Source organism: Quercus lobata, chromosome 8 (genome assembly GCF_001633185.2).
Source record: "Quercus lobata isolate SW786 chromosome 8, ValleyOak3.0 Primary Assembly, whole genome shotgun sequence".
NCBI classification, from domain to species: Eukaryota; Viridiplantae; Streptophyta; class Magnoliopsida; order Fagales; family Fagaceae; genus Quercus; species Quercus lobata.
The window spans coordinates 2,674,300-2,695,457 of NC_044911.1; the positions used below are offsets into that span (position 1 = coordinate 2,674,300).

The window sequence follows — 21,158 nt, forward strand, 5'->3', positions numbered from 1 at the left end:
GTTAGAAGTTACCATGCATTCAATAAACAAAAAAAGGTAACAAAGAAAAAAAAAAGCACCCATGCATGAGGATTTAGATGATGAGAAATAAGTTATGAGTTAGAGCACCACGCATTCAATAAATAAAAAAAAAAGGTAAAAAAAAAAAGAAAAAAAAGCACCCATGCATGAGGATTTAGATGATGGGAAATAAATTATGAGTTAGAAGCACCCATGCATTCAATAATTAAAAAAAAAAAAAAAGAGGTAGAACAAAAGAAAGCACCCATGCATGAGGATTTAGATGATGAGAAATAAGTTGAGTCATAGCCTGATCCCAATCCTATTGAAAACATTGATTTTTTTAGATGATGGGAGACAATATGATTCTTAAACTAAATTAGCGTCGCTGATCAAAATAAGATCAACCCTCATATCAAAATTCTAACCATTGAGCTACTACTAGATGTCTTCACTCTACTAATTGAGATGGAATACCATTTGAATTATAGCCGATTTGTTAGTGATAGGTTGTTTTAGTCCAATAAAACTCATAATACGTAAGTTTTAATTGGTGTGAAATGTTAACAATGATCACTATTTACAACTCTTAGAATCAAAATGGTGAGTTAAGGAAGCTAGAATTTAAAAAATTTGATGTGGCAGAACAATATAAACTTTTAAGAAAAAAAAATTAACATTTAGTGCTTCCACATAAACTCTTTAGGAAAACTAGATTTTTCAACAGGATGTAGCAACATAAGAAAAGTTGAATGCTTATACTATTATTTAGAAGAAGTTGTTTAGAGAATAGAAAATCAACCATGCATAGGCCAAAATGGCAAAATGGCAAAATGCCCATTTTTCACAAATTCTTTAGTGAAATGCCCCCTATCTAAAACTATTTAGGGATATATCCCTCTTTTGAAACTCGATTTTCTAAAAATCAAGTTTCAAATGTAAAACTCGATTTTTGGACAATCGAGTTATAGCGAAATGAAACTTAAAAAAAAAAAAAAAAAAAAAATTTGTGGAACTCGAGTTTCTAGTGTATAACTCAAGTTCATAGAACTTGAGTTCCTTGAAAATATTTAAGTGGAACTCAAGTTCTACAAATTTTTATTTTTAAGTCATTTCGTTATAACTAGATTTTTTAAAAATCGAGTTTTAAAACAGGGGCATATCTCCAATTAATTTCAGACATTGAGCATTTTACTGGAAAGTTGGTAAAAAATGAATAAAATCCCATTTTGGCCACCATGCATCATCTATTTGGAATTTTTTATTTGTTGCACTTATGTTGCTATAGTCAATAGAAAAACTAGTAAAAAAAAAAAAAAAAAAAAAGAGGAAAAACTAGAGCTTTCAAAAGCTAGCATGATATAGGGTAAGAGAGGTCATATATATGACAGTTGTTGGTCGTTGAGGATTTAATGTTTTTGTGGGGTATATATTTAATTTCTTACTTCAAGAAGTTTTTATATTTATTTTATTTGAAGCATTAGAACGAAAAAATGTTGGCAGTTTCTATACGTAATAAAAAGCCACAAGGTTCCGGGAAGAGCAGGAGGTGGGGGAGTGATTAGAGATAGTGAGGGTAGATGGGTGAGTGGCTTTGCTCGGTCTATTGACTTCACAACTAGCATTACAGCAGAATTTTGGGCTCTAAGGGATGGTTTATTGCTGGCTGTCCGGATGGGAGTGCAGAAGCTTGTGATTGAATTAGATGCCAAGGTGGTTGTGGAGCTAATGCAGTCCAATTCTCCCTCTAATGCATTTTACTCTTCCTTGCTGGCTGACTGTAGGTTACTGCTGGGAAAGCTTCAGCACTTCAGGGTGAAGCACGCTTTTAGGAAAGCGAATAGAGTGACGGATGCTATGGCTAAGCTTGGAGGAGCGATACAGGAAAATTTTGTTGTTTGGGATAATCCTCCATATGATGTAATAGCAAACTTTGTGTATTTTGATACTAATGGAGATATTGTATGTAGGTTTGTTGCCTCTAACTTAGCCGTTTTGGCTTAGTTGTTTATTAATAATAATTCCTTTTAAACCAAAAAAAAAAAAAAAAAAAAGCCACAAGGTTGGCAAGTACTGAAGTACTTGAAATAATTTTCTTCGTACGATCGATGTAGAGAACTTAAAAATTAAGGAACAAATAATAGTCTTTCACAATATTGAAAAATAAAGAGTGTTTATTTAAATATTTTCACATTTTTTTTATAGAGATTCTCTTTTTTTTTTTTCTTTTTTTGCTAAATTTATAGAGATTCTCTTATCTTTATTCAATTAATGTCCAAATATACTTTTTGATGACCACATCTTGGTTTTGTTTTTTGGGACTATATATCACTTTCCACAAGACAACGACAACAACACACTTGGAATTGCTTAGCTACAATTTGAAGTGTGCCTGGTCTTAATGAAAAAGATCGGTTGTTTGCAACTTGCAAGTAGAAGTAGTATCACATTCCTGTTCTTTTTGGATAACCATGGTTAAGTAAGCTCAAATTCTTGGATTCTACCAACCAGCTCTCTGCTTGAAAAAATGTGGTGGACCCATAAAGCCAAAACTCCATTACTCCCACTAGAATATATTATACTATTATTGTCATCCAAGCTTTAATAATTAATTTCCATAAATGGACCCACTTCAATAAATTCAATCTGATTTTATCACAGGAGTGATTTAAGGAATTTTTTGGTTTGAGAGAGATATATTCAACTTATAGCATTCGTCGATAAAAATACTAATTAATTTTTGGTGTAAGCAGAATTAAACTTCAGATGTTTTATCAATAAATATATTATTGATAAATCAATTTTATATATAAAATAAAAATATTTTATTGACATGGTACCGGTCATATATAGGGCCGGTCCTAAGCTTAGGCCACTTAGGCAATCGCCCAGGACCCCTACTAAAGAGAGGTCCCCAAATATTGGGGTAAAAATTGAGATAAATATTTTTAATTTTTTTTTTGAGATATAAGGAAAAAAATAATTTTACATTTTTTTTTCTACTTTTAAGAAGTACCAAAGAATTGAGTAATGCTAGTGATATTACATTTTTATATACATAGGGCTTACAAATATGTGTCACTAATTACAATAAATAATTTAGATAGGAAAATACTATAAATACTATAAATTTTACTTTAAAACCTTTATACTAATTGATGTGACAATTAATATGATTTGTAGACGTTAACAACCTATTAAATGCATTTTTAAATTACTTAGTGATACATCTTTATAAGCATCATGCTGTAAAATTTATAATATTCCTAATATCATTCATTCAAATACTTTTTTTTTTTTTTAAGAATACTAAATATTTTTAACACACACACGGAAAGAGGGTAGAAGATTTTTTTAAAGAAACTTACAATGATATATATCCAAAAGAGCCTGCATTCATTCAAATACTTGTTTATTATCTTCTTGAAGTGTCATTAATCACATTCATTGCTACAACATATGTACGTGTTTTTTAGTAAAATTTGTTATAGTTTTAGCATTTCTTAAAAAAAAAAAACATATTACAAGATAAAAGAACGCATTTTTGTTATATAAAAATTATGATATTGAAAGCTAGTTAAATACTATTTAATTAATAACAAAAATGCCTCATTTAAATATATTGCCTTTAACCTCAAAGTTTGTTGGGCCACCCCTGGTCATATAAAGCTAGCATGCAATTTTTCTTTAGCATACAAATCTTAACCTCTAAGTTCTATAAATTGAAGTCAAGAGGCTTGAAACTCATTTAACTTAACAAACAATGTATCAAAAAAAGAAAAGTTTTATAAATTATCAAATTTTAAACAAAAGAAATTATTTATTATGTTATCTATGTGGTATCAGTCATATAAATTGTTATGTAAAACTTTTATAGCAAAATTAATAACAATTTTAGTTTTTTTTGGGTGAAAAACAGATATCATAAACAAACCCGCAGCAAAAAACTGGAAAGTCAAATAAAAAACAACCAAGTGGCATAAATAAGCCTTCAGTTACATATAGGGGGAAAAAGTAGGATTTGACTGTTTTATTTTTTTACTTTACAAAAAGAAAGATGGTCTCGTCTTTTTAATTTATAAAATAAATCCACTTTAAATAGTTAAAAATACAATAACAGAATTTAAGGAATATAATATGATGAAATTAAAATATCAAAATTTAAAGATACAAAAAATTCTTCACTGTAGAAGAGTGATAGAAATTAACTTAGAAGTGGTGGTGGGCAATTATTTTTAGAATTAAATTATTTACAACTATAAGTATAGAAGTGAAAATTAAAAACATTCATAGTAACTAGAAAAAAAGGACTTTTACTTTTTTTAAAAAGGGTCTATGAGCAGAGTTGAGACTTGAGAGGCTAATTATAAAATAGAATTCAGCAACAACAAAAAAGATTATAAAAATGGTATTTTTTTTAAAGGTTAAATGTAGGGCTGTTAGGGTGGGTTTTAGTCCTTAAGTCCAAAGGATGAATGGATTAAGACCTAAAGAACCCAATACAATAAATTTGTAGAAAGTGGACTAAAAAGTTAGATTTCAACAAAAGGACAATGACCTTAGTGGGCTAAAGAGGATTAGAGAGTAAGTAAAAATCAATGTCCGAGGCGAGCAGTTCTTGAATTTATTTCTCTTAGATCTGATTACAGCTGCTGTTCTTAATGCTATGGTGTTTTCTCTTCAAATTTTCTACCCCTTCTCCTTGGAGAGTCTCTTACATTATATAACTCTTTTTAGATGATCTTGGCTCTCCATTTGTTGATTGTGCACTACACCACTTGAGTGCTTATCCCATCAGACACTTTCCCAAGCCCCTTATGAGTTGCAGTGGCCAATACAGCATTGTTTAGAGGTCTTCTCCACATAAATGCAGTAAGGGGTTTGGTGGGATGCATTAAATGCGGGGGGCAGCCACCACCCCTTCAGTCATGTTAGGGCTAACCTCTTTCTAAAACTTTTTCTCAGTAGCAGGATCTCCTCTGGTAATGTGCCACTGATGTGGCCTTACTGTTTGAGTGTGTGGCCTCCTTGGCTTGGCAATGGACTCTTCGACCATTAATATGACACGTGGCACATGTGTCTTATTTAAATTCTTGTACCACACACCTATATATAGTAAACATTAGGAATAAATTGTTTTAGTCCTTTAAAATAAATATTATAATTATTAATAATTAAAATATATATTAAATTATTACATATTTATATTTATAATTATCAAATAAATTGTAGCTATATTCTTTGAGTTAATTGAATAAAATGATTTTTTAGTTATGTACTTATTAAAATTAAATTCACTAACCTTGTATTGTTAGATATTATATATACCTATCATAAAATGAAATAGTTATATTATTAATAAATTAGAAATAATAATTTGATATTTTATGAATTTGTTCACAAATTATAAAATCCAATCTCAAATATATTTAAGTATACTTTAAACATTTTCATACATAAACATTTAATATTATATAAATTTTAATCTAAGTCTCATATTTATAAACTTGTTTATGAGCACACTTTTATACTTGAGCTCAACTTTTAGGGCCTGTTTGATAATGGCTCTTAAACAACAGTTTTCAGTATTTAAATAACAATAACACTTTTGACACATATTTTTATAATATTTAAAGACATATTTTCACAACACTGAAAATTGAACGATAATACTTAAACACTTCTACAACCGAGCCCTTAGTCATTTACTAATGCATGAAGGAATATGCACAAATGTTTTAAAGTTGAAATTGGGCTATTTATAAACAGTTTGATTTCGGTTCATAGCTATGTTATAATTAGGCCCATTCTAAGAGCAGAAAATCAATGAAGCCCAATTTTTAGAACAATTAACTGGGCCTTGGAAGCCGAACCCGTACGAATCAGCGGATAACGAACCGTAGAGAAACCCGAACCACCTCTTCACCAAGCACCACTATCTCTCTCTCTCTCTCTCTCTCACAGCGAAACGAAACGAAACCAAAATCCTCAAAGCAAAGCAAAAAAGCCAAAGCCGAAGCGAAAGACGAAGGCGAAGACGAAGACTGTATGAGATTGGAATCGCATACAATACTCTGATCAGAGTCTGAATTCTGAAACCAAAAGCAAATCCATGGGGAAGAGAAAAGAGCGCCGCCTCGCCGCTCTCAACAACGCCGGTCGCCGCGTCAAGCTCGATCTCTTCGCGGAACCCCCTGGTACTCTCTCTCTCTCTCTCTCTCTCTCTCTCTATATATATATATATATGTATGTATGTATGTGTATAAATAGGATAATTTTTTCAAGTTTTGAAGTTTGTGGTTCTGTTAGGGTTTCGTTTCTGACCAAATTTAAAGAGGATTTATTCGATTCTTTCAGTTTTTGGTTCTGTTAGGGTTTCGTTTTTGATGAAATTTCATGTGTTATGTTGCCGTGTAACATGTGTTGGATTTGTTTGATTTTTCATTTTGCGGTTTCGGTTTTGATCAAAATTCTTACTTGTTGGTGTAAAGCTCATGTGCAAGCTTATTTTAGTACGTAGATGTGTATTGCTATGCATTTGTATTTCGATTTTTTTGGTTTGTGGTTTTGTTAGGGTTTCGTTTTTTATGAAATTGCATGTATGTATGTTGCTGTGTAATATGTGTTGGATTTGTTTGATTTTTCATTTTGTGGTTTCGGTTTTGATCAAAATTCTTACTTGTTGGTGTAAAGCTCATGTGCAAGCTTATTTTAGTACGTAGGTGTGTATTGCTATGCATTTGTATTTCGGTTTTTTTGGTTTGTGGTTTTGTTAGGGTTTTGGTTTGTGGTTTTTTGTGTACTTATATATATGTTGCTATGTTAATGTGTACTGGATTCTGTTTGATTTTTCATTTTGTGGTTTAAAGTTCTAATAAAAATTCATGTGTGTTTATGTAAAGCTCACCTGTAAGTTTATCATAGGGTATTTAGGTGTGTATTTCAATATGTATTTGTATATATGTAGTATTTGGTTGATTTTTCGGTTTGTGTTCTGTTAGTGTTTCGTTTCTGATAAAAATTCATACTTTTTTTTGCGTGTAAAGCTCATGGGCAAGCTTATCATAGGCATATAGGTGTGTATTGCTATATATATATATATATATATATATATATATAGGATTTGGTCTATATTTCTGCTTGTGGTTTTGTTAGGGTTTTGTTTCTGATATGTTGGTAAAGCTCATGTGTAAGCTTATCTTAGGGTATGTCAGTGTGTGTTGCTATATATATTTGTATATATGTTGGATTGGTTTTATTTTTTTGATTTGTGGTGTTGTTAGTGTTTAGTTTCTCATAAAATTTTATATATGTTTGTGGAAAGCTCATGTGTAAGCTTATGTGAGGGTACATATATGTGTATTGCTATATATAATTTGTCAAATTTTCAGTTTGTGGCTTTGTTGTGTTTCATTTCTATTCAAATTCATATAGGTTTTTGTAAAGCTCTTTTTTTAAGGCATTCATAGTGTGCGTGTGTTTAGGATTTTTTCAATTTTTAGGGTTTTGCTTATGATCAAATTCATGTGTGTTTATGTAAGCCTCATGAGTATACTTATAATTGGCTTTACAATCAATATGTTCATAAATTGTCTGATTGGGCTGAATGATTTGAAATACGCCTTTTGATATGTTTAGCTTTTTGAGGAAATGAAATTAACTTTAATTTTGAGGTTTTCATTTTGCATTTATTAAATAGATGATTAGAGAAAAAATTTCTTGCAAAAAAGGAAATATTGGTTTCTGTACTGAAATTGATAGTTTTGTTTAAGAAAATTGAAGTGATGTGCTGTATTTTATTCGCGGTCCATGCCAAAATAATCAACAAGATTGATAGGGCTAGATGGTTATGGCTAGATGGTTACCTAGTTGTATTGAAATAACTTTGTATAAGCATGCTTTTAAGGAAAAAAAATGGAAGTGGTCTTTTGAAAAATTGTGGGTTTGTTTTGAAAGACTTACTGTATTAAGTATTAGTTGTTTACTTGGTGTCACTAGTGATGATTTGTAATGTTTTTGGTAATTAAGAAACTTCACTGGTTTGTGTACAGGAAAAATAGACCTTTTAATTTTGCACTAATTTTTTTGGCTTTCCTAGGAGATTTGGGTGGCTCCACTGAACATGATGAAGTTGGAGGTGATAAAGATTCGAAACATCGTGATGGGTTACCCAAGTCACCAACTTCTTCAGGTGGGTTCCGTCGGTTTTCTTCAAAAGGACTATGTAGAAAGGAATTGAGTGCTCAACATTGTTTTGGTGGAAATATGGAACTATATGTACAAGACTTGTTATGTTGTTTGCCCCCAAGAAATTGTTTTCAGACTGTAGGGTGGCTGTGGTCTTGGGAGCATTCATCTCAGATCAGTTCGGGCCCTGCCAATGTGAAATTATGAATGTCTCCCAATCGTTGTGCCCTTGTTGGCAGCATCGAAGCATTTTGGAGGTTTCGACAGAAATTTTGTTCTATCGGTTCGTATGTCTCTGGCTTTATTTGCTTTTTGCCCCACTGACAGTTTTATCCAATGTGTAACAGGTGGCTGGGACGAATAGGATCATAAATGTTCATGTTGAATTTTAATTTGTGCCTTTTTACACAACCTTTTGTCTTCCCTGACGTTGAGAGCAATCTTTTTTATATTTACTTGAATATTCCTGGCATCTGTTTGTTTAATTTCAGATATAATTTTTATAATAAGTAGACGATTAACGATATTGGAAGTTTCTGACATGCTAGTATTTTCTTTTCAGGTCAGCAACCACCTAATCCTCTGCAATTGCTTGGGCAATATAGTGATGAAGAATTTGATGAGGAACCAAATAAAGGGCTTAATCATGATGAGGAACCAAGTAAAGGACTAAATCTTGCCAGAGTGGAAAGCTCCTCACCTACTGATGAGGTAATTAATGGACTCTTTACCATTTTTGTCCACTGAAGGATTGCTGTTTGGTTCTTCCCATGAGTGAAGGAAAACCCTCATAGCAAGCTCTCTTGAGCAGAATGGCTATTAGTCTTAGCTCATTTATGATTCCTATATACCATTGTATTATCTCTCTCTCTCTCTCTCTCTGTCTCTCTCTCCACACACACACATGCAAAGAGTATTGCTGTATGTTAAAATCCAATTCACATCAGTGGTTGTTGGAGCTTTTGTTTATTTTATTAGATTTACAAATTTGAGCTATTATGAATTTATGACAGTATTAGAACATCCATTGCTAATGATCTCTAGCTCAAAAGGCACTTCTTTCTGAGGTAAGAGCAAGGTGGAGGGTGAGGTTGTGAGTTTAAGACACACCGGGTGTGTGTATAAGTTACCACTTAAATAAAGAAAGGAAAAGAATGTCCATTGCTTAATTATGTTTTAAAAGCTAACTGATCTTTATCCTAAACTCTAATAACCACAGATATGGTTACTGCATTTTCCTAATGTTATGCTACCCAATAGATTCTTCCATGGAAAATTTGGGTGATTTTTACAAAGATTTTAAATTCTCCTAATTGTAATTTTTTCTGTTCATTTAGTTAATCCGCACCTTCCAGGAATTGCTTATGTGATGCCTACAATTTGGATATCAGCCAATAGAATATTTTAGTATGACGTTATTAGTTTATTTTAGTGTTCAAATTTTGTCAAATGTTACTGGTCTGTTCAATTGGTCATGGATAAAAAAAAAGTTTCATATGCTTCACCCAAGGGAAAACTGCCTATATTAGTTAGGTGCATACTGTTTAAGGAGAAGCTTGGCCTTTTTTTTTTTTTTTTGGCTTTACTTAATGGAATGCTTTGCCATTGCAAATTTTTTTACTTGATTGCTAAGGGCATGTTTCATTTTCAGGTTAAGCATTCACTTGATGAAGATCATAAAGACGTGGATGTCAGTGTTGATGAAGACCTTATTGGTCAGAAGGTCAAACAGGAGGAAAAGGAGAGGGAGTCTGTTCTACCTGATGTTTCCCTCAATCTGGAGGGCAGTGATAAAAGAGAAATTGATCCTACAATATCAGCTGATTTACAACAAGAAATGGATTTGACAGAACAAAATTCTATTTCTGAAACTTCTGATGTACAAGTTATCAGTGATGTTACTTTAGGCTGGAAGATAGTGATGCATGAGGAGAGTAATCGCTATTATTACTGGAATACCGAAACTGGAGAGACGTCATGGGAAGTGCCTGATGTTTTGGCTGGGGCGACTGGATTGACCAATGGTCAGACAACCCCTACTATTACTGAAATAGCAGAGACTGCTCCTGTGGTTGTAGAAGAGTCTGACATCACTTCAAGTGCGATATTAGATGGTTCTTCTGCTGCCCACCTATTTCAAGGGACAATGGATGCCAATATGATTCCTCATGGGATAGAAGTGTATGGGCATACATACCAGACGGATGATTGCAGTCAAGCATACAAAACTGAAGCTTGGAAGGATTCAAGTTGGAGCACTGTTATCAACTCAAGAGAATTGGGAGCTGGTTCTGAGAAGTACACACATGAACCAGCGGTTGATCATTCTTTTCTTGTGAAACAAAGTGAGTGTTTGTTAGAGAGATTGAAGTCATTTCAAGGGTAAGGCATCCCTACTTTACCTTTAATTATTTGATTCTAGGTGTATATATATATATATATATATATATATTTAAAAGAGAAGATTTCTGAATTCCTAGTCATTCCTGCTCCTTCCTGTTTTGTTTTTGTTTATTCTAACAAGTGAAGTATATGTTTCAGGTCCAATGACCACCTACAGGGTCAGGACTTAATATCGAAGTATATTTGGGAAATTGAGATCAGACTTTCTGATTTGAAATCACTTTCATCCTATGGCTCATCTTTGCTTCCATTTTGGGTGCATTCTGAAAAGCAGCTTAAACGGCTGGAAAGTGCGATTAATGATGAAATTTACAAGATTGCTGTATCTGCACATATGGAAGCAACTGAGGCAACTCATGTCTCTACCTTCAGTGGAAAGGACAAATTGCCCGAAAGCATGGGTTATGATTCTGAAGCAGATGGAACTGAAAATAAAAATGTTCTTTCTACTTCTGAACAGTCTGATGTTGCTCCTTATGTAGACGCATCAACAGGAGACCAGAAAGATCCATGTGATAAGGTGCCTTTTGTAGATGCTGAGCATGTTTCTTCATTTGGATCACCAACCAGAGGTTTAGGAAGTGGTGCAGAAGTTAGTGAACAAGTCAATGGGGCTCAATTAGGTGATGAATCAACTCACAAGCATGGGTTTAATGCTGCAGAAGATGTTGACATGGATGTGGACATGGAAGTTGAAGATGCAACTTCTTCAGGCAACACAAATACAGTGCTTGCATTGAACCCTGTAGATTTTGCTCCTCCTGAGCATCTAATTCAGAATCCACCTGCTGAAATCCCATCCTTGATTTCAGAGGATGGGTTTACTGTTCCACCTCCTCCAGATGATGAGTGGATTCCCCCACCCCCACCTGACAATGAACATATTCCTCCACCCCCGCCTGATAATGAACATATTCCTCCACCTCCGCCTGATGAGCCTCCTGAACCCTCATATCCTCCTCTCCCATCCTACACAGAGACCAGGCAACCGATTTCTTATACTGATCAATACAATTTATTGTATCCAGATTCTAGTTTTGAATATCATGGACATACAGTTGCTCAAGTGCCAAGCAGCAGTTTATACGGACAAGCTGAAGGATCTCAAGTTGCCGTGTCCCATGCACCAATTTACTATGACACAGTTCCTACTACATATAGTGACACTGCTGTCATTGTTAACTCTGTTGAGCCTGTAGCTTATTATCAGTTTCAAGATGGAACAGTACCTTCTGTCCCTGTTGGTAGTGGTGGTGTCGAGGCCACTTTATTTCAGAGTGTGTCAGCTCCTGTTAGCTATGACACACTCCCATCTGAACAAATTGTATCTGTTGACCCCTTCATGGAAGTAGGGCATAATTCATCATTAAATTTGAATGTAAATAGTTCTGCTATCGGTGGTGAGACTGAGACCAATAAGGCATCCATAGAGGTTCCTTCTACATCAGCTACTATCCAAGCTCCTGCAACCACTTCAGTAAAAGAGAGTGTTTCTGTGCCACCAACTGATACCGTTGCTGCCACATCAGTGGGTAACAAGGTCCAATCTAAAGGTAATGTTATTGAGTGCCTTGTTTATTATTATTTTTCCTGTCTTTCATCACAGGTCACTAGCTTAGTTAGGGCTGATTTATCAGATCCCAAATGATTATCCTAAAATTTATAACTGTAATTTACTGGGACACTTATGTGGTTATGAGTTAGTTAAGTTACAGTCGATAAGGATCTATTTACTAACTAAATTTATATTACAGTATGATTACTGCTTAGTAGAGATTTATTGAACTTGTACAAACCTTCAATTATATTGTGCAATCACAATTCTTTTTCATACCTTAAATGATGCTATTGATGGCGTCTGTATCCATGTCAATGTTATACTGATAAATATTCCATGCTATGTCCAGATTGTGGGGCATATGACTTAATGCTTAGATTTATTTACTTGTCAAATTATCTTCTCTCTTACATTTGGGAAGTTCATGCCATATTTGGGGTTGGTTGTTGGACATCACACATTGCATGTTTGATACATGAATGACAAGCTGTTTATCTTGATTTCAGTTTTTCTCACTTAATATCTACATTCTCGTAAACTCTTAATTATTCAGTGTTCTTACTGTGGTTAAGTATTTGGTAAACACCTGCACCTGTGTGGTTCAACCTGTATTTGTAAAAATACTCAAGACTTCTTTTCTCTTCATCAGCTTTGCGTAATAAAAAGCGGTCAATTGCAGCAGCTCCTTCCTTGAGGTCTAATAAAAAAGTATCCAGTTTGGTGGATAAGGTATTGTTTTTCCTTTTAATTTATTCTTAAGATGCATTCATCTCATGAATGCTTATTCCACCTCCTTTTCTGAACACTTCTCTTTTTATGGACTCTTATACTTTATTTAATCATTTTATCAGTGGAAGGCAGCAAAAGAGGAGTTGCTTGAGGATGAGAAAGAGCCTGAAGATCCTTACGAGATCTTAGAGAGGAAGCGACAGAGGGAAATAGAGGTCTGCAGGGTGGATCTTCTTTTACTTTAACTATGATATTGGCCTTTTTTGGTTCTAAATGTGTTCCTTTGATTGCAGCAATGGCATGCACGGCAAATTGCTAGTGGAGAGGCCAAAGATAATGCTAATTTTCAGCCTCTTGGTGGGGATTGGTATGAGGTCCTAAAACCCATTTTAATCATGATATTCTTAGGTCAATGTGCAACACCTAGGAATTGTATTGTTACTTAGTTTTAATGAACTATAAATGTACTTGTTTTTTTTCTTGTCCTCCTTTTGCCTCTCTCTCTCTCTCTCTCTCTCTTATACACACGCACATTCTTGCATACACATCTAATATATAGTTGATTTTATCTTACTTTGAATTCCATGTGTTGTGGTATTCTACTTTTACACAGGCGTGAGCGGGTGAAGCGGAGGAGAGCTCAATTAGCCAAAGCAAGTGCAAAGACAAAGGCACATACTGATGGAAACCAGCAGCCGGATTTAATAGAACTGTCAAGAGATCTTCCATCAGGATGGCAGGTATATTTGATAATTGTTTCATATGCTGTAACCTAAATTGGCAAAACAGTATTTAATTTTTTTGGGGGAAGTGTAATTAGTTTACCAAACTGCTATGAATCCTAATGTTATTTAACAACTTGACAAGTGGTAAATCAAGTATTTTGAATCCTTCCCTTTATCAAGAAGGAAGTGCATAGTTCCATCTTGTCCTAATCTAACATCTGATTTTCTTCATGTTTCTTATCACTTAATTTCAGGCTTATTTGGATGAATCCTCGAAGCAGGTTTATTATGGGAATACTGACACATCAGAGACAACTTGGACCAGACCAACAAAATGAGTCGTTATTGGAATTTTGAGGGACGTAGTTCCAAAATTCATGTAGTTTTGAGTTTTTTGGTTGTTATTTTTTCCTGGTTATTAATTTATAACCCTGTATATCTTCAAAGGCAGATTAGGGATAACTACGTTTTTCTTTGTAAGAGCACAAATGAACATGTTTCGTGCATTACTTTGTTATTTTAGAATGGCCAAGAGAAAGCGCAAAAGAAGAAAGAAATAATTAGAGTAAAGGGTCCCTTGTCCAATGTTCGATGACATTTCTTAGGGTCAGGTCGCTATAAATGTGTATCTAAGCCATCCCTCGTCCTAAGACCCAATTTAGTTGAGATCAACAATTGGATAAAGTAAAAAAAAAAAAGGATAATGTACTCGTGGATTTAAGATATCCCAAATAAGTTTACAACTTAAAAAGCCAATTAAACTTGAAAATTTGATCTAAATACCGTTTCAACTGCTGAGATAGAAGTAGAGCAGTATAACATTTGATGGAATAATCAATCGAATGTATTAATTAGGTGTAAGAAGACATAACCTGGTGACTAAAGATTAAAGGGTCTTACACCCTGCTAATATCCTTCTTGAATTGAGTAGTCTTCCTATACCACATCTCATTGGTACAGTTGGAGAGAGAGAGAGTCCAATTTAGCTTGCTTGGGGGTCAACATGAAGCACACAATTGATGATTAGATTGTTTTGGCTGAATTTTTGAACTAAATATTTACATTGATTGATTTGATGATAATTATTATTAGAAATGAATGTTATTGGTTAAAAATCTAAAAAAAAAAAAAAAAAAAAAAAAAAAAACACTGACAAGTGACAATGTTTCCTCTCGTATTCAGTATTCACATTTGTAAAAATTAATCATTCTTTGGAGGTTAATAACTTAATACAGAAAAATGATCAAACTAATCTTCTGCAAGTAATCTTCATATTTGTTCGAATGTATTGCTGAAAGGGAAAAAAAAGTGAGGTAATTGATCAACTAAGAATTTATGTTGGTTCTTGAAAATCAAACACCACGTCGATACGAATTTCTGCTCTTATAAGCACTGTCAATAGGCAAGTAAAACTCAAGCTTATCTTTTCTATATATAAAGAAGTAAAACCATTTAGAGTAGGCATGTTAAACTTAAGCACACCCATTTTTAGGATGGCAAAAGTGATACAGAAAGAATACAGCGCAATAAGCTTAAAGCTACAATGTGAATTGCCTCCAAAACTAGTGATGACATCCGATCATTCTTTCATCTTCTCCTCTCATCGCGATATGGCCCCTCACTTTCCTTATCCTTCAAGAATCCTAGAAAGGCAAGAAAACCAAAGAAGAAGAATCCACCTGACCAATTGCCACCACCTCCACCGCCTCCACCGCCACCATCACCATCATCACGGGGTGGGAATCCAGACCCACCATCATCAAGTTGTGGAGATTTTTCCTTCCCTGAAATTTCAGTTGACTGTTATATGCCGTCTATCAAATCTCAGACAACTTCAAAAATAAAGCAAAAGTCAAGATGCATTTATATGTATTCTGCAAGTGAAAATGTAAGTAACCCCATACTATAAACTGATAAAGAGGATTACACAAAATAGGAAGTGCAAAGCTATGATTAATGGATTGGCAACAGACATTGGTTACTAAGGACAGGCAAAATTATGAATTGGTTCCTAAAATTAAACTTCAAAAAGAACTCATTTGACATTTGTTAAAATGAAAAGAGTAATACAAGCACCATTTAATGGATCTCACAAAGGAATCCTTGAAGCAACATTCTCAGTTACAGCAAGGAGCTGAGAAAAGGAACAATGAGAAGTACCAAGAATCCATTTTAGCAAATACAAAAGCAGAAAAGGAGATAACTTTCAAAGTTGGACTGGATGAATTGAGAGCAACCAAGGGTATTGCTATGCCACTGCGCCTAGCTACACGCACCCACCCATGACCTAAGGCAGGCAGTTCTGGGTCTGGCTAGCTAAAGGAATTCCTTTAATGCATTGAATATAGTTTGACTAATTATTGATACTAGGAAATAGCTATTACCAGGAATGTGAGTAATTGTTGGAGCCTCGCGTGTAACTGTTTGAGTTTGCTCGGCACCACATCTTGCATTCTGCAGAAGTAACCAGAGTCAACGTTTCAAACACAAATAATAGAGAGACAAATATCAAGATAAAAGCTTTTCTGACTGTGATTTCCATGCATCTATGAATAATAAAGCACAAAAGGTGTCCATGACTGTTTGTGGATGCATGTACCATAACTTCATTTATAATTTGATAAAATTATCAGGATTTTCTGACTGTTGTTCTTTGTTTTTCATTAGAGGATGATGCATAACATAACTAGATTGCAAGAAAAAGGAGTAGCAGCATAATCCTAATGTCACAGATCAGCTTTACTATTGAAAGCATAAAGAGAATGTGTTCAGAAAAATTCCTAACCAGCTGGTTAGTAACTGATTCTAAGACAACTCTTAAGTGAAATTAAAATTTAAAAAAAATCAAGCACATAATGATCCCTGGAAAGCTCTGGAACTTAGGCTCACCATAAAAGGGCTCTAATGGGGCAATACCTTCAATCTTCATGCAAAAGGTCATAATCTCACTGATGCATGTTAGAAAATGTTGAATTGTGATATAAAGGTAACAATTGTTTTTGATAAGTAATAAAATTATACTAAAAGAGAGACAATTCCATGTACAGAAGTGAAACCTAAAGAATTACAACGAAGAGGTATTTGTAAAAGGACTCTCATAAATTCAGGGATGGAACTATTAGTAAGGCCCCCATTTACGAGACCAATAAAATAAAGATTGAGGAAACAATGTGAGCAATTGAGCCCCCAAAAGTTGTATCGTGCCTCCACAATTTCCACCATCAAAATAAAGGAACCAAGTTCCAAACATCTAAAGAATATTTGCCAGCCCAGTTCCTTCATCCAAATGAAGGTCAATGACATTTCCCAGTAACAATGAATCAAATTCAAAGGTAAAATTTACTGCTCACTATTTTAACATTCTAACAAATGTATAACCTATAGGATTTAGGTTGAACAAATAATTGAAATTAGATGAGAAAGATCTATCACAGTATTAGGCACGAAAGGCATAGATGACAAGTAACTGCAGATATGAAAGAATAAACTTACCAAAGCAGACTGACAAATAACAGAAGCAGACTGCGTTTGGCTAGAATGCATGATAAGTCTTCTACTATTAATAGTCAAAATTTGGGCACCAAGCCCTAGCGGTCCAGGTTCTGCAACCTTAAGTGAGCTTGTTTTTCCATTGTGTTGAAATGACATGAACACTTTCATTGGATTGCATCCAGTATGCTTATTATGCACCTCTGTTTTTACTGCATATAAATAAATAACAGTTAAGTAGCATTGTTAAAATCAAGCATGCAGGAAGTTATTTCTTTAAAAAATTGAAAGCCCTCTCTCTGTCTCTCTCTGTCTCTCTGTCTCTTATTTTCTAGTCATTTATTATATCATCTAACTTAGGTTTAAAAAAAGAAAAAGAAAAAGAACACCCTATTTTGCACCTTTAGCAAACAAAGAACGCATACTAACTCATTGCACTTAATAGCTAGATTACATGAAGGTAGTCATCATATATACCTAGTAGTAATTGAGGTTGGGTGGCAACAGTATTTGCAGTCAACATCAACATCTTGATTCCACAACCACCTGCAAAAATAGTAGCATGCATTAGAGCAGAATTTATCCAATGACAAGAATCAAATAAAATCATCGAATAAATTAAGAGTTAAAATACTGATGGAATTAACAGTGGGAAAAAGAAACATAAAAGACATCATGATAAATCTTAAACTGGGTATCCTATGTATTTGTATCTGGAATCCAATGATCCAAAATGGTAAGCTTTTGTTCCAAATGTTATACACCAATCAGACACACACAAACAATTTTATTTTCCCTAAGATTGCTTGTGATATGAAAAAAAATATCATTACTATAAAATTCATATAAAATAGAATTAATGCATTTCAAAAAAAGGGAAGCAAAGGTCATACAGCAGTAAGAGTTGTCTATGCATAGGGACAGTATTTGTCCTGCACCCTTATACATGACTAATCGCATCAAGCTTGGATTAAATTTTGGTTTCAAAACTGAACTGTGCGTGTAAACTTACAAATGAAAAAGAGAGGAGATATGAATAACATCATTACTCATTGTCATAAAATCAAGGCTTTCTAATAGTCAAACACTTTGAAAGCTCTCAACTTTTGCATATTCCACATTCAAATAAAAAAACCCATGTGATAATGTGCAAAGCACAGAAATCAATAAATTTTAATTTCTGAGGTGTCATGAGAGCTGTAAATCACACAAATCAACTGGAAAAAATAATTGCCCGCAAGTTCATTTGAATGTTCCTAAGTTCAAACTGCCAAGTGCCAATTGGTAAAATAACACTCATATCTCTGTGTTCCTAAAGAAAACTCAGAACTTAACACTAGAAAAGGTTGCCTTTTATTCGAATGCTATAGTATGAGAAAACCCTTGCTCTTGTTTGAGATAAAAATTGAATCAAAAGATTCGAAACAATCTCTCAGACCCCAAAATAGAAAACCCAAATACTCAATCACACAATTAACCTGAAACATAAGCTCAGCATTGATAACCCATTCCAACAATAAAGAAACAAATAATTTAGAGTCCTACAATATTATTTTTTGATAACAAAAATCCTAATACATAACCCAAAAAAAAAAAAAAAAAAAAAAAAAAAGAACATAAAGATGAAAATATTCTAGCACAAAAAGCAAAAAACTTTATTCCAAACTCTTGATCATGCTCCGTTTGGTTGCCAAGAAAACACAGGAAAAAAGAGAAATATACGGAGAACTAGGGCTGTATTTAAGCACAAGCCAGGCCAAGTAGTGAATGGCAGAGCTCGGCTTGACAACAACAGCAACAACCAAAAAAAAAAAAAAAAAAAAAAAAAAAAAAACAAAAGCCTTGTTCAAAGTTCAAACTCAGCTCAAGATCAAGCTGAAGCTTAAGCTTACAAAATTTTTTTGAACTCGAGCTTGTCAAAAATTCTAAAACCTAAAGCTCAATATCAGGCTCTTGAGCTCGAGCTCAAACACAAGCACATAATCAAATGCTTTAATCTCAAAAAATCAATGGATTTCCCTTCGTGAGCAGCGGCAAAATATCACAATTTCTAAACATTAACAAGAATCTAATGGATAATAAAGATAACGTAAATCGGTAATACTGGGGACAACACTGTTCAAAACAGCTAACATGATTAGAGCAACATCACTTGTTTAAAATGTTGTGCCCCTAAACTTATTATGCGCTAATAACAACAACTGTGAAAAATGTTGTCTCCCTAAACTTATCATATAGAGAGATTAGGAAACAAGGGATTGACATGACAAGAACAGAACAATGAGGTAATTATATAGTATTAAATAGTTTAAAGCAAATGCCATAGATTTGTACATGACAACAAAAGCCATAGATGTGTACATGACAGAAATTTCCACCCAAAAAATGAAAAATAAAATAAAATTACTGCTAAATTGTTCTGTTATCAACATTTCTATAAAGGGTACAACTTTCTACCCTTAATCCTTTATTGAGCCACCGCAAAAACCCAGAAACACAGTGCACATACAACACACATAGAGAAAGAAAGAGAAGAAATTACTAAGAAAGAAAGAAACTTTAAGAAATTCACATAATAAGCCCGTAAATTGTTAACATAACAGAGAAAAAGAGAGATTTACCTCGTGTAAAATCGTGGCTTTTGCTGGCCTCAGAGTTGGCTCTGTGCACGGAGAGCCCTGAGAAAGCTGAATACTGGAACAAGGCCACAAATTGGGAGGTGGGTGTTGTTTTATATGAGAGAAATCTAAGACAAGATGTCCTGGGTTCGGTTTTCTCTCTCTCTGTTTTCTCGTAGTTTCTCGTTAACCAAACAAGGAATGAAAGGATGTGGGAAATAATCGGATTTTCAAGGAGTCAAGGACAGTGATGACGGTTTATTAATTTTTGGGTAGTAATTATTTTATTTAATTGGGCTATAGACCAAGTAATTGGGCTGAACTTCTAGTTGGGTTGGGAGTGAGTATATAATGTCCATTGTTGAGCCCAATTAAGTCAAGACGTAAATAGGCTTTTTTTTTTTTTTTGAGATAGAGTTTCAACCCGCCTTTAATGGTGCTTTTTATCATCAGATTAAGACGTTGATTAATTTTTAAGTATAAACTATAATTTTGTTACTATAACATTTATTTAAAGATTTTTTTTTCTCGGTAAATAAATAAAATTTCAATCTATGATATTTATTTCGTAATAATTGCTTTTATCATTAGGCTAAAACGTTAATCGGTTTTGGGTGTGGTTGGGATTCAAATCCTAAATCTTTTATTTGATGACAATGAATTTTACCAGTTAAGTTAATTGAAACCTATTAGCAATGGATTTGTCTATGGGCTAAAAAATCTACTCTTTAATTAATTGTGTTCTCAAAAAAATGATTCTTTAATTAATTTGGTTGTGGTGAAAGCTCCTTGACAAAGAAAAAGAAGCAACCAAAAAGAAAAGAAAAGGAGAGTATCAAGTTTTAGTGTTTTACCTTGCTTGTTTTGTTTACGTAAAACAAAAATTCCTAGCTGTCTTATTTTGTCTAGGAATTTTCTTTGCATAATTGGTTTCTATAAACTTGGAGCAATGAAGTTCCACGTGTCTTCATTTACATACAATAGAATTTTGTAAAAAAAAAAAGAAGAGAAAAAGAAGAGAAGGTTTCTTCCTAGGGCTATAAATGAACCAAACTGTTCATAAATAGTTCGGGTTAGGTTCAATGAAAAGTTTGTTTGTTTGTTCATAAATCAGTTAAGTTTGAGCCTTAATTTTAGACTTGTTTAACAAATGAGCTGAGCCCAAGCAAAAAAAAAAAAAAAAGAAAAAAAAAAAAAAAAAAAAAAAAAAAAAAAAAAAAAAAAAAGATATTCATGAAGAGGCACGTGAACAATAAGTTATAAGCTTAAGGTGATTTATGTGTTTGGCAATAAGTTTGATATGAACTTGAAAAATAAACTCATATTTACTAAGTCTTTAATTATTTGGAAGTTGAGACCACATGTTTAAAACCAAATGAATTTGATAATGTGCTTAATATGGTATTGATAATGTACTTGTATTAGATTTTGAGCTTAAAAACTTGATAT

The 21,158-nt window shown here is 33.5% G+C and overlaps 2 protein-coding genes across 3 annotated transcripts; one reads left to right on the forward strand and one right to left on the reverse strand.

The window, feature by feature from the left end:
• The first annotated feature begins 5,944 nt into the window (after window positions 1-5,944).
• LOC115955387 lies at window positions 5,945-14,177 on the forward strand. Of its 2 annotated transcripts, none has more exons than XM_031073499.1 (10): window positions 5,945-6,197; window positions 8,099-8,470; window positions 8,750-8,898; window positions 9,839-10,569; window positions 10,729-12,143; window positions 12,798-12,877; window positions 13,000-13,092; window positions 13,171-13,244; window positions 13,491-13,617; window positions 13,857-14,177. In XM_031073499.1, the coding sequence occupies exons 2-10, from the start codon at window positions 8,395-8,397 to the stop codon at window positions 13,938-13,940; spliced, it is 2,829 nt and encodes a 942-aa protein (XP_030929359.1). In that variant the 5' UTR covers window positions 5,945-6,197; window positions 8,099-8,394; the 3' UTR covers window positions 13,941-14,177. The 2 variants fall into 2 exon arrangements, with proteins under 2 accessions (XP_030929359.1, XP_030929358.1); XM_031073498.1 differs by having other exon boundaries at window positions 8,099-8,191.
• Window positions 14,178-14,966: 789 nt separating this feature from the next.
• LOC115954458 (protein YELLOW LEAF 1, choloroplastic-like) lies at window positions 14,967-19,970 on the reverse strand. Its single transcript, XM_031072313.1, has 5 exons — window positions 19,713-19,970; window positions 17,569-17,637; window positions 17,095-17,303; window positions 15,987-16,056; window positions 14,967-15,386 (listed from the first exon to the last, which is right to left on the reverse strand). Exons 2-5 carry the CDS (start codon window positions 17,618-17,620, stop codon window positions 15,190-15,192), a joined length of 528 nt encoding a protein of 175 aa, XP_030928173.1. The 5' UTR covers window positions 17,621-17,637; window positions 19,713-19,970; the 3' UTR covers window positions 14,967-15,189.
• Window positions 19,971-21,158: the final 1,188 nt, after the last annotated feature.

Coding starts and splice junctions, on each gene's coding strand:
- LOC115955387 (XM_031073498.1), top strand. CDS start 6,113: ATGGGGAAGAGAAAAGAGCGCCGCCTCGCCGCTCTCAACAACGCCGGT. Junction 6,198..8,098: donor TCTCTTCGCGGAACCCCCTG/GTACTCTCTCTC, acceptor TGGCTTTCCTAG/GAGATTTGGGTGGCTCCACT. Junction 8,899..9,838: donor GCTCCTCACCTACTGATGAG/GTAATTAATGGA, acceptor TTTCATTTTCAG/GTTAAGCATTCACTTGATGA.
- LOC115954458 (XM_031072313.1), bottom strand. CDS start 17,620: ATGTTGATGTTGACTGCAAATACTGTTGCCACCCAACCTCAATTACTA. Junction 17,304..17,568: donor CCAACCTCAATTACTACTAG/GTATATATGATG, acceptor ATTTATATGCAG/TAAAAACAGAGGTGCATAAT. Junction 15,387..15,986: donor AACAATTACTCACATTCCTG/GTAATAGCTATT, acceptor CTGAAATTTCAG/GGAAGGAAAAATCTCCACAA.